The sequence below is a fragment of the Atta colombica genome, unplaced genomic scaffold (assembly GCF_001594045.1).
Source record: "Atta colombica isolate Treedump-2 unplaced genomic scaffold, Acol1.0 scaffold83, whole genome shotgun sequence".
Classification (NCBI taxonomy): Eukaryota; Metazoa; Arthropoda; class Insecta; order Hymenoptera; family Formicidae; genus Atta; species Atta colombica.
The window spans coordinates 1,919,853-1,932,616 of record NW_017259576.1 but is presented as its reverse complement, the minus strand read 5'-3'; the positions used below and the strand labels follow the sequence as shown (position 1 = coordinate 1,932,616).

The window sequence follows — 12,764 nt, the reverse complement described above, 5'->3', positions numbered from 1 at the left end:
TATATATATATAAAATGAAAGCAAATTTGTTATTCTATGAAATTAGTTTATTCTACTTTCCTGCATTATAAATATAAAGACGCAGCAAACACAATATCCCGTTTTATAAGTTTGATCGCCTCGCTAAATTTATTTTCTAGATCTGTATTCCCAATACCTTTTGCAGCTTGACACAATTGTCGAAGCACCTCCTCTAAACGTCGCATACACCTGATAATAGATCCTAAAATATTTGTTTTATGTACATACATATACATCACAGAAAAATGCTTCAATTTGTCATTATCTCAGTAATGAGATATGCTAATATATACATTACCTTCAAATATATCTGTCATTTTGCAAATTTGTAAAAATGTTGCGCCTTTACACCAAGCGTAGATAACATCCATTAAATATGGTTTAAATCTGTCGACATATGCATCCTCGTCTAATTCCAGATTGGCTTCTGTTGATACCTTTGCTATTCTTCGAGCCAAGTCCTGCATCTGCCTAAGTGGACCGCTTAATTCCTCTGTACTTTTAGGCATTTCGTTTGATTTTTCGTCGCATACAAAGCAGCTGATCAATGCCACCATCTGTGGCACACTCAAAGCGTTAAAAAGACCATTAAAAATCATCTCGGTCATTAATAGTTCATCAGCACCGTTCAGTTCACAAGCTACACGTCCTTTCAATTCTATAACGTCTGCCGATGTGCAATAAGCCATTCTCCTTAGAACTCTCTTTCTACATTTGAGTTCGTCCATTTGAAGTATCGACTTAGCTTGCTTAAATTCTTCCTTGGCTTGTTTAAGTTGCGCAGCCAATTCTTCTTTGTGTAAAAATTGTTCATATAGTACATTTACGTTAGGATCCTATAAATAATTATAGATTTAAAAAAATTCAGAATTACCCCATATAAAATGGAAAAAAAACATATTTAAAAAAAAATTAAAATTATATTTCACATAATAAAAATTTTTCAGAACATTTTAACATAAGATACCTTAAATATAAATATTTTAAGCACAAAAAATGTACTGCCAGAATATAGAAACTGTCTCTTACCTTATGCAAAGAATGTGCATATAATCTTTTTTCTAACGCTTCAATTTTTTTTACAATGTCTTTAAAAGCCTGATCCTCTATATGCATATCTGTAATAGGATTAAGTAACGGTGGACCGTCCGGGAATCTTTTTTTCACTTCTCGTATTGTCTTCAGTACACTCTTTCTATTATCAGGCGGTCTAAGATCTTTTGGATAATATAATCTTAATGAACTGATTTGTGAAATTAAATTATGCAAAACAGGAACTACTTCTATTTCACCCTCTTCATCTTCGCGACATGGAATTGGACTGCCTTCTTTAGAATTTTTTGATAAATGAAGCAAAATATCAATGACAATAACAGTCTTGCCTTTTACTGGATTTTTCGGATTTTTTTTCTTAAAATTCACTATGATTCCCCAATCGAACGTTTCAATTTCATTTTTTACCTACAATAATATATAACAAATGAACTCCACTAAAAGTCCCGCCAGAAATGATCTCAATTAAATTGTAAAAAATATATACTTTTACTAATCTTCCAGGTTGTAAAAACGGAACTAAATATTCCGGTTGCGTTAAAAATGATTGAAACTCTCCACTCAGTCGATTGAGTTGTTCACGTATGTCATGATACGAAGAAATCTCGTCGTACCTATCCACGTTCACAGTATTGTAAGCGATACTTAATTCCTTTACCTCTGAAAACGTAATCGAGATTAACAATTTATTTTCAGCAATTGTTTAGCCTCTATTTTACTCTTAATGATAATATCGATGTCGTTACATTGTCATTGCGCAAGTAATCTTATACATGGTAAAAAAGTTACAACAATATAATTACACTGATACAGTTGTTATGAATTCCAAAACAGAGGCTCTGACAACATTGGAATGAGCGGTGATAACTTACTGTTATATAAAACTGGAATACCAGCTTGATTCTGAAATTGGAAAAAACTTCTTTCCAACATGTATTCTGGATTAATTTCTTCCACTCGTAGAAGATTAAGAACCATATTATAAGTCAAATGAAATGCAGAATTGATTGGATCCGGTTTTCCTTGGACGATAGCTTTACCAACAACGGGACTAACTTGCTCGTCTATCATCAATATGACAATCCCTTTGTCGTCGAGACCTCTCCTGCCAGCGCGACCGGACATCTGGATGTATTCACCTGATGTGATCCAACGAAAGTCTTTGCCATCGTATTTACGAGGTGCTGTAAACAAGACTGTCCGTGCCGGCATATTCAAACCCATCGCGAATGTTTCAGTAGCAAAAAGGGCTTTAATTAAACCTTCGCCAAATAATATCTCGACAGTCTCCTTCAAAATTGGCAAGAGTCCACTGTGATGGATTCCTATTCCACGCCGCAAAAGTGGCAGCAAATTTGTAACTTGCGGTAACTTTTTGTCCTCATCGTTGAGAACATCTACCGCATTGTTAAAAACCTCATCTACTAATTTTTTCTCTTCTAATGTGTTCAAATCCAGTTTAGCCATCTGCATTGCGTAAACTTCGCAATCTTTCTTCGAAAAGCTAAAGATTATCACGGGCGCGAAGTTTCTCTCCATGATCATTTTTACCATCTTGAAAATATTTGTTTGTCCGCTGTTCGTAGCGCGTAGACCACCTTTGCGTCCTTTTGTATCACCTTTAGCTGCATCACCCATATTTTGCAGACACGCCATGGCTCTGTTAAAATTTTCTTCTTTAAATTGACCCATTTCATCTACAACCTATTTTAGAATGAGTAATTTTAGTTATAAATAAAAACAGCAGATTTTTCTTTTTTATCGAACATGACTCTTAATTAAAAATTATCACTAACCAGATGTATACCATCGCCGCCAACTGGAAATATATAATGTTGCAACGGAGTAGGTCTATAATCCGTAGAGACTACATGGCAAGGTTGACGATGCAAATGTGCTACCCATTCTGCGAATTGTCGTGCGTTTGGTATAGTAGCAGAAAGAAATACATAGTGCACATTGTCTGGCAGCAATATAAGTGTCTCTTCCCAAACTACGCCTCTCTCTTTGTCACGCATATAATGAATCTCATCGAAAATTACCCAACCAACTTCACGCATTACCTGTGCAGTAAGTATTAATTATACACTTTTATATTTTTCTTTCTATACAAGATATTCTATACCATCTTTAAAATTTTTTAAATCTATAAAATTTTATTAAATAAATATCAATCTTTGTATTAAGTAAATAATTTTCTAGAGACATTAATGTCTCATATTTGTGGAAAATATTTGTTTATATTTGTTAGTAATGTTATATTCTATTCATAATAAATTATGAAATAGAATAAAACAAACCTCTGAACCCCTATAGAGCATATTTCGCAAAATTTCAGTAGTCATAATTAATAAACTTGCTGTCGGATTTATAGTAACATCGCCTGTTACTAAACCAACATCTTTAAATTCCTCATAAAATTCTCTATATTTTTGATTACTCAACGCTTTAATTGGAGTAGTATATATTACTCTCTGTTTATCCTTAAGCGAACATGCTATTGCATATCTGTAAGATATATATATATATATATATATATATAAGATGATAGAATGTGTGAAATCATTTTAAAGAAATCGTTGAAAAACAATCTCCAAAATATGAAATATTTACTCAGCCACGACAGTTTTACCAGCCGACGTATGTGCAGAGACAAGAACTGACTGATTGTTTTCAATGCATAAAATTGCTTCCTTTTGAAATGGATCCAGTATGAATTTATACTCTTTGGCTGGCTTGCCTTGTTGATGCTCCAAAGGTACATACTCTTGATCAGGAGGAATAGCTATCTCATGCATACAAGATTCTACAGTTTCTATAGTATGCACTGTTATACGACATGCCACTTCCTCTAGACTAAAAAAATAATGTTATATATGTAGTTATAATTATATATTTTTCTGCAGAACAATTTCGGAATAATATAGATAAGTATAAATATTATTAATTATATTAATACTAATAATGTTAACTAAAATTTTATTTAAATATTCCAATCAATGTAAAATTTTACTTGATATCATTTAAAACAGAATCGTGTCGCAATTTTTTTATGGTTGCTTTGTCATCATCGACGTCAGAGTGTCGCTTTACTCCTATCTCCGGCTTGATTTTCCTGCATAATTTGTTATAAATAAGTAATCCGTAAGTCACACATGTACACATATGAGGTTAATGTTTATAGAAATTAAGTTAAATTCCGCGACAAAAATCGTTTCACATACTTTGGAATGTCTAGTATTTCTACTTCATCGCCATGCTCATCAAAAACATCAAACAAATCTTCACTAAAATTTGCCATTATTTGTTTAAAGTTATTATTTCAAACTCTAACAAAAAATATTTGACATGCATTTGCTTGCATTTGGTATTCAGTGGACAAGACAGTGTTGCCACCATTGAAAAGGACTTTGTACCAACTGATTAACAAAAAACTGTACTAGATAAAATAAAAACAGAGAACAGAAAGAAACTTGGGGCGCGATTCTGTAAATGACCTAATTTCCATTGAGGATTTAAACTGGATCAGAATGTAAGAACTAACCAATCACAGTCGAACATTCTCCTGTCGTCGACTGTAACAGAAGAATACTCAACTGTTGTAGTTGGTTGGTTCTTACATTCCGATCCGGTTTAAATCCTCGGTGAAAACTAGACCATTGTGGTTAAGAAATTTGTCACATCGACTCAAGAGTCCTAGATGTAACAGAGAAGCGCAACCGCTGTTCCGATTTCTGATTGGTTCCATTTTTTCTACGAATAGTCTTCTAGAATTCTAATTTTATCAAAGATATCGTTAGAGAGTGCTGTATATACTGTGCTGTAATTTCCAAAGAGAATCAGTATTTCTTTGTAGTCAGTAGAAACACTACTGTTATAGGAATTGCACTCTGTCGGAATGACAGATGTAAACGCAGGTCGCCATTTTTTTCTTCAGACGATTAATTATAACTTTTAAATATGCTCGATTACGCTTCTCTGTTATGTCTAGGACTCTAACTCAATGCAGCGTTATGTAGACGTATTTTAGTCTGTATTTATTTAGAATCGTTATTTCATCTCCGATTTTAATGAAATTGGGCTCATTCGATGCATTTTTATTCAAAAACGAAAGCCTGCTCTGTTCTTGCTATGTGCGAAAAATTGTAAATCCCTAAACGATGAAAGAAAGACGATTTGAATATTAATAAACAAACGTTAATATCTCAGCAAACGAGAATGGATGGAATAAATGAATTGAAATGGATTCAGATTTTCAGAAATTGATTCACGAATGTTAAAATGAATCCTTTTCAATCCTGAATGCATTTTTATTCATTTATAGGAATTGCATGGAGCATATCTCTATATCTATGCTTTTCAATCTAAAAATAATATTAGCTTTTTCTGTGCGCAACACACACATTGTGAATACTGTTCAATTCAAAATTTGGAATAGAAACTGCAATTTTTCAATCCAATTGCATCCAATTGAATCCAATTGAATTAAAAAAAAAGTATTCGCTATTTATAAAATACGCATTCGGATAGAAAAAAACTTCATTTTAATCCATGCTCGTTTGCTGGGTTCCAACTTTATTCAAATTACAAATTACAAATGATAAAGTAGCGCATTGATTGGTCCACCATGTTTCAGGAATTCCTGTCCTATATTTAAATACATATATTTGTTACTTTTAAATTTTAACAATAGAAAATTAGATATTTTAAAGATATTAACAAATAAATTTTTACATTTCATATCAGTTTTGAATCGCTCTGCTTTTTTGTTCGGAGTGATGTCTTAATCTTTCCTCGAACTTTAATATTTAATAACTCGATTCACGGGGTCTACCGCTGCGTTTTTCTATCTGATTCTTTCGTTTTAAGTGAAAACGCGTCGAATGAGACTAATTTTATCAAACTCGGAAGTGAGAAGACTAAAGTCAACAATTATCATCAGTACGTTCGCAAACACAGCCCATATCTTCTTTTACAGATCAAACATATAATAATAATAATAATAATAATGCTATACAATAATAATGCAGTTTAGGCAGAAACAAATTATTAGCAAAATAATATCAAAATAACTTCAAAATGATCATTAAAAGTCATTTTTCAATCATTTATTCTAATTCATTTTAATGCCATTTTGATGTTATCGTGACGATAATGATTGTTATTTTGTTTGGATAAGTATTAATTGTTATTAAAAATGACGTATATAATATTTAGAAAGTATTATATATTTATCAGTTGAGATAATTCAATTACAAAAGCTGTATTGAATATAAACTACAGTTACTGTGGTTATAAAAATATTTTATACAACCGACATCAAAGAGTGTAATATGTTATGTAATATTATATAAATTATTTGTCGATTATTATAAATGATTAATGTGTCAAAAGATTTTATCAATAGCTTCTTCAGACTATTAAAATATTGCAGTATATTATAAGATTATTTAAAAATGTTAAAAATAAAAATAAATCACAAGACGGTAATAATAGATAAAAATAATTAGAAAGTTATACAAGTAAATGTAATATATATATATATAAAATATCTAGAAAATATTATAAATTTATCATTTGAAACAATTCAATTATAAGTGCTTCGAACTGAATGTAAATCAGAGTTATAGTGTTTATAAAAATATCTTATAAATGATATCAAAGAGTCTAATATTATATAAATTATTTGTCATTGAGAAAAAATTAATATGTTAAAATTTTATCATTAGCTTTTCTAAACTACTAATAAAATGTTAAATATTATAAAATTGAAAAATATTAAAAATATTTAAAATAAATTATTTACAATTTGATATAATAAATAAACATATGATAAATAAACATAATCTTATTATTAAAAGTTAATATAAGCACATGTAAGTTTTGCATCAGATTATCTTTTTATTATACTTGTTTTATTGACTTCTTTCTAGGTGAATATCTTGAAAATAATTTCTTGTGAAAGTGAAATTTGTTGAAGTCAAACTTCCTTTTAACATCGTGTATGATTTTCCAAAGATATTCTCTACTATTGTCTATCAGTTTTTTAAATTCAGACAAAATTTTTGGATCTTGTTTGAAATTAGTTTGTAAGAATTTTTCCACCTAAAACAGATCAGTTCGAGATATTAAATAAATAGTAATTTATTTTTATGCAGCAATTCGATGCATTATAAGCTTTAATTTAATAATAAGATAAGTACATAATATTAAGATATATGTATAAAAAATATTAAACTCCTTAACTGTGGAAATGTACGCCATAAAATGATTGTCCTTTATTTATTTAAGAAAAACCATGAGAATCGAATGAATTTATTATAATTTACAATATAGGATGATTTTCTTGAAATTTTTCTAAACTATTTTCTATTGAATAATCGATTTAATATTAATTAGTGAACAAATATTCGATTTATATTTTATGAATTTAACATACATCGATTTTACACTTGATTTTATAATATGATTTTTCTCAAAAATATAATGCATAACCTTTATATATAAAAATACTGTTGATTATTTATATTAATTTAATTATATAAAATTATATTAATTTATAATTTCTCATGTAAAACAGTCTTTATTTAAAACTTATAAAATCCAATAATATCGTTTACAATGTTCTAACAATTTTGCAACGTGATAGCAATAACTGCTACAAGATTTTGTAGTTTTAGGGCTAAAACGATTTTGGTAAACCGATAAAACAATACTATGCAATAACTATAAATTTAGAATTATAAAATTTACCTTGTCAATTTCTTTAAAAAAATAAACATTGTCGAGAATAAGTTTTACCATTGCAGGTATACTAAGTGATCTATAAAATCAAAAAATAACATGTTAACAAATTTTTATGATTAAGAAAACAGTATAATAGACAATTACGAAGAGAAATATTGTTACTTAGGTTTTATAGCTTCAAAATTGTTTAATATGTATTTAAGGATTTTATCATTATGTGAATGCCTCTTAAGAATATATGTGAAGACATGTAAATGATCATCATTATCAAAAAATGAAGTATTGAATGCTAATATATTTAAATAGTTGATGATGATATTAGGATTTTCAGCGCAACTCAAGCCCTTCAATAATCTTTTTGGGTCCTCTTTTAGTTTTCTCTTTATATATATGTCAAACATTTTATTCCAAGTAGTGCTATTGGCTGCCATCATACCGGTACAGTACATAAATTTTTCTTCTCGTAGAATTCTAAAATAAATATTTATTAAGGAAGGATACATATATTTTATACAGTAGCCGATTTTCTATTTTATCAAATTTCGTATTTTTACGCGCACACGCGTTCCGTAATCCTGTTGCATGTTTATTAAATAATCATAAATTTGTAAAATTAAATTCTCATTCTGCGCTATTGTTTTACTCTGTAGTGTAAAACACTTGTTATACGTCATTACATAATAATACTACAATAAAGAAACAAAATGAAGAAAGATATATCGGTAGTGCAGTTTGTCATTTTATTGTACTTATATTTTTGCTCGTACGCAACATTATATTTATTATGTCATTATATCATTATTAAATATGGAGATTGATTTATATAGAAAGTGTAAGAATATTTGGTCTCGACAATTTGAAGAAATAGAGAGTCGACTATAATATATCCATATGCACGTGTATGCATGCACACACCAAATACAATTTACGAAATAATTTAGAATGTAAGATTATTACTTGTGAGTTTTGGGATTCATAACATGTCTGTTTAATTTAAGCGCGATTATTTTCTTGCATTTCTTGTTACCGAAATCACATGCACATTTTAAGGCGGTTAGCCTTATTAATTTTGTGACATCGTCATCATTACGATTTCCTTTGTATTTTATATGCTGAAGAAACTTATGGAGGAGTTGCTTGTAGCGTTTCTAGAAATCAAAGTAATGTATTCGGTTTAAGACACCATCCCAGACGATCAATGTATAACTTTACGCATATTTGTTAAATATTGGCGAATATTTATATCAATATTTATATTGATAATTATGCATGTCGCGCGCGCGCTGTAAAATAGGGCTGTGATATAGAGATTATGTATAGGTAAAAGAGAATGTATAATAGTTAGATTTGTAGACAAAGGCGGGAGAGAAGTGTAAGAGTGTGAATGAATTAAGTATTTCTGTAAAGTCCCCTTTTTGTATACTGCTTGTATATTGAAGTATAAATAAATTCTATTCTATTCTATTTTATGTTCGTTTTTTACTATTACTATTTTTATTTTTTTAATATTATAAGCCATTGCTATATGAAAATGTCATTTTTGTATATTAAAAAAAATCTGCTTCAATTATATTACGTGCAAATAATATAACTTTTCTACATATTAGCTTTTAAAAAAAATGCAAATTTAAGATTAAATCAATTTATGTACTACGAAAAGAAATTAGGATTATTCATAATATTTTATATAACTTGAATATTATATACCTTGACATGTTTCATTTCTGGCAGTAAGAGAGGCTTCGATATAGTTTGTAAAATATCTAACAATGGTTGCCATGCTACACCATTTGTATCTCGCTTGAGGTAATTTATCAGTTGAAGATATAAATAACCATTTATTCGATTATCTATTACCATGGCATGCGAATCAGCAATGATTTGAGCACGATTAAGAACGTGTATATTCACATATTCATTAGTATTTAAGTAATGTGAAATTTTTTCCCAATTCCTGATATCGTAATTAACACGATAGTAGCCTGTTATATTATTCATTGTATGTATTATTAAGTTTTTTTAATTAATTTGAATTTATCAAGATATATTTCCAAATATCCGTTTTTAACTTTTTTTTTAATGTAATACACAATGTAATATATATTATATACTAATATTACAACAAAATATATCAGTTATGGATTCTAATCATTTTATATTAATTATAATATTTATATTAATTATAATATTCACAATTTTGAAAAATTAAATACAATACATAAATTTCTTTTAAGCTCTTATAAATAAAAAAATACATGCAAATATATTTAATAAAAACGATGTAAATAAAATAAAAAGATTAAATTTTTTTATATATACTTACCACTAAGTTGCAAATTAACAATAATCCAATCATCTGAGTTAATTATAAAGCTTATGTTATGTTGATCTGGTCGTAACCAATAACGAGGTACAGTATTGGAAAAATCTGGATTAGATTGTGTAGCGAAAGTTATAGGGATCCACCATTTAGTAGTTTTATTCTCAGTCTCACCATATTGCCGAACACATGTTTGTGATATTGTTACTTCGCCAGTTTCGTAATTTCGCTCCACATGTACAAGAGGATAACGTTCTTGATTCATCCAAGTATCCATCACTTCTTTTATTGTATAGTTTTCGTGAGGGATATCAGATTCGTTTAGAGCACTTTGCATGGCGCTCCACAAATCGTTCGGAATGGCTGTGCTAAATTGACTATAAATTTAACAAACATAGAATATTGTATATTGACTATTAAAGAATTTAAGGGAATATTTAATATAATCGGATATATAGATACATGTAAAAACTTATTATATCGTTTCAAACTAACATATATTAAACATATATTAAATTATAATTGAATAAAAACGTAAAAAACTCTATTTCTAATACGTTTTTATTTATATAGTTAACATTACATACATTATAAAAATTCATATAAAAATACAAAAATACAAATACAAAATGTTTTTTCAAAACATTCTGAAAGTGGACCAAAACCTATAATTAAACAACAATAATCGAGTGAATAACAATAATATAAATTCTGATGATGTTATATATAGTATTATAAATATTAGATAGAAGTATTATTATACTTATAATATTTAATATTATGACATATAATAATAATGTAATGCTATAATAAATATACTTACTGTTTGACCAAATATGTAATAAGACCCTTTCGAAATACCTCAGCGGTAATTGTATTATATAACATGCGTAATAAAATTGGCGCTGTGATAATATACATCATAAAATATCAATTAATAATATAATAATTTAAAGTAGATACATTTAAAATACGTAATAAATACATGCTATGTAGAAAGATGCATTACGTTAAAAGTATTTGTTGGCTGATAGCCATCTGTTTATCTTTTTCTTTGTGCTATACACATTAAGATTAAAGAATCTATAAACAGCGGTTTAATTTTATTTTTACGTTATCTTACATTTGTTATAAATTTCAGTAGCATAACGTGACGGAAATTCATCTACAGTATCACCAAATGAAAACTTCAATGTGACAGAATTCAATGAACCTGTATCTTGAAGTAAGCATCGTTGTATGTCCTCTATGTCCAATAGATACATTATTGGCAATTTGAAAATCTGAAGAAAAAAAAGATATTTTGAAGTGACTAAATATTAAAAATTCTGAAAAACTTGCATAGAAAAAAACTAATTTACTATTTTCAGAAACAATGCTATTTTACATTTTATAATACGTAAATTATATTAACTCTTTCGTTTATTATTTTCTAAGAAGAGAGAGAGAGAGAGAGAGAGAGAGAGAGAGAGAGAGAGAGAGCAATATCTCATTTACCTAATCATTTCTAAAAATATTGGAGATTATTTAATATGAAAATAACATTACTTAATATGAAAATAAAATTGAGATATAAAAATACAAAATGTTGAATTTTATTATTTATTTTCTTAAATACTGCAGCGGATGCAGAAAATAAAATATTCATGAATTTTAATAAATATATATAATAATATTATTAAGTGAAATCCTAAATATGAAAGAATAATAATGTTTAAATAAAAAAATTAAAATAACGAATCTTTGTAAGATACGATAATTATTTATAATATCTGTCAGAGATTATTTAATATGAAAATAAAAGTAAGATATGAAAATTCAAAATATTAAATTTTATTATTAATTTCTAAATGTAACAAATGCAAAGAATAAAATATTTTCGAATTATAATAAAATAATTATATATATAGTTTTATGATTTCTAAATATGAAAGTAATGTTCAAATATAAAAAAATGTTGAAATAGCAAATCTTTAATTCAACAAACATAAAAGCAAATATTGTTTCTAATAAGAATTTATATTAAAATTTTTATAATCCGTTTCAGTAAACGTATTACGAGTTTTTTAAACTAAAGCATGCGTTATGCGCATTTAGTTCCATCTTGATATATTTTACAAAGATATTATTTAATTGTATTTAATTGATATTATCTTACACTGAAAAGATTGATTTATTTTTATTTGAAAATGACAAATCAGAAAATTCTGATTTAATCAATCGGAATTCCGGTTATCTCAACTATATTTTATATAATAATAGATTTAAGAAAATTTTCTCAGGGTAATCTTAGAATAAAATGTACTATAAAATCTTTCTTTCAACAAACAACCTTGCATTAATAATATTCAATAACCTTTTTGACTACGATTTTTTGGATAAACGAAGCAATTCCTTCACTTAACCATAGGTAAGACCACCAAGCTGGAGTGACTAAGTTGCCAAACCATTGAAGTACAAGTTCATGTGTTATAAACATTGTTATTGAAATTTTCCCATATATTGAATCCTTCTTTTTATCATAGATAAGATTTGAATAACTGAAATAATGTGATATAATTATGTAAAATGTCATTGAACGTGCAGTCTAATGAGTTAAGTCTGAGTTAAGTCTCTCTAATTA

General features: G+C 27.9%; 2 protein-coding genes across 2 annotated transcripts in view; both read right to left on the bottom strand.

Moving 5' to 3' along the window:
* Window positions 1–29: 29 nt before the first annotated feature.
* Window positions 30–4,460, bottom strand: LOC108692882 (superkiller viralicidic activity 2-like 2). Its single transcript, XM_018201429.1, has 10 exons — window positions 4,299–4,460; window positions 4,088–4,189; window positions 3,688–3,930; window positions 3,375–3,582; window positions 2,871–3,137; window positions 1,947–2,778; window positions 1,562–1,734; window positions 1,051–1,482; window positions 320–857; window positions 30–223 (listed from the first exon to the last, which is right to left on the bottom strand). The coding sequence occupies exons 1-10, from the start codon at window positions 4,373–4,375 to the stop codon at window positions 66–68; spliced, it is 3,030 nt and encodes a 1,009-aa protein (XP_018056918.1). The 5' UTR covers window positions 4,376–4,460; the 3' UTR covers window positions 30–65.
* Window positions 4,461–7,112: 2,652 nt separating this feature from the next.
* Window positions 7,113–12,764, bottom strand: part of LOC108692844 — a 22,637-nt gene continuing 16,985 nt past the window's right edge. Inside the window, 8 exon segments of the mRNA XM_018201349.1 lie at window positions 7,113–7,204; window positions 7,830–7,897; window positions 8,128–8,292; window positions 8,779–8,969; window positions 9,529–9,803; window positions 10,145–10,518; window positions 11,255–11,424; window positions 12,498–12,681. Coding sequence (XP_018056838.1) covers window positions 7,113–7,204; window positions 7,830–7,897; window positions 8,128–8,292; window positions 8,779–8,969; window positions 9,529–9,803; window positions 10,145–10,518; window positions 11,255–11,424; window positions 12,498–12,681 — 1,519 coding nt within the window.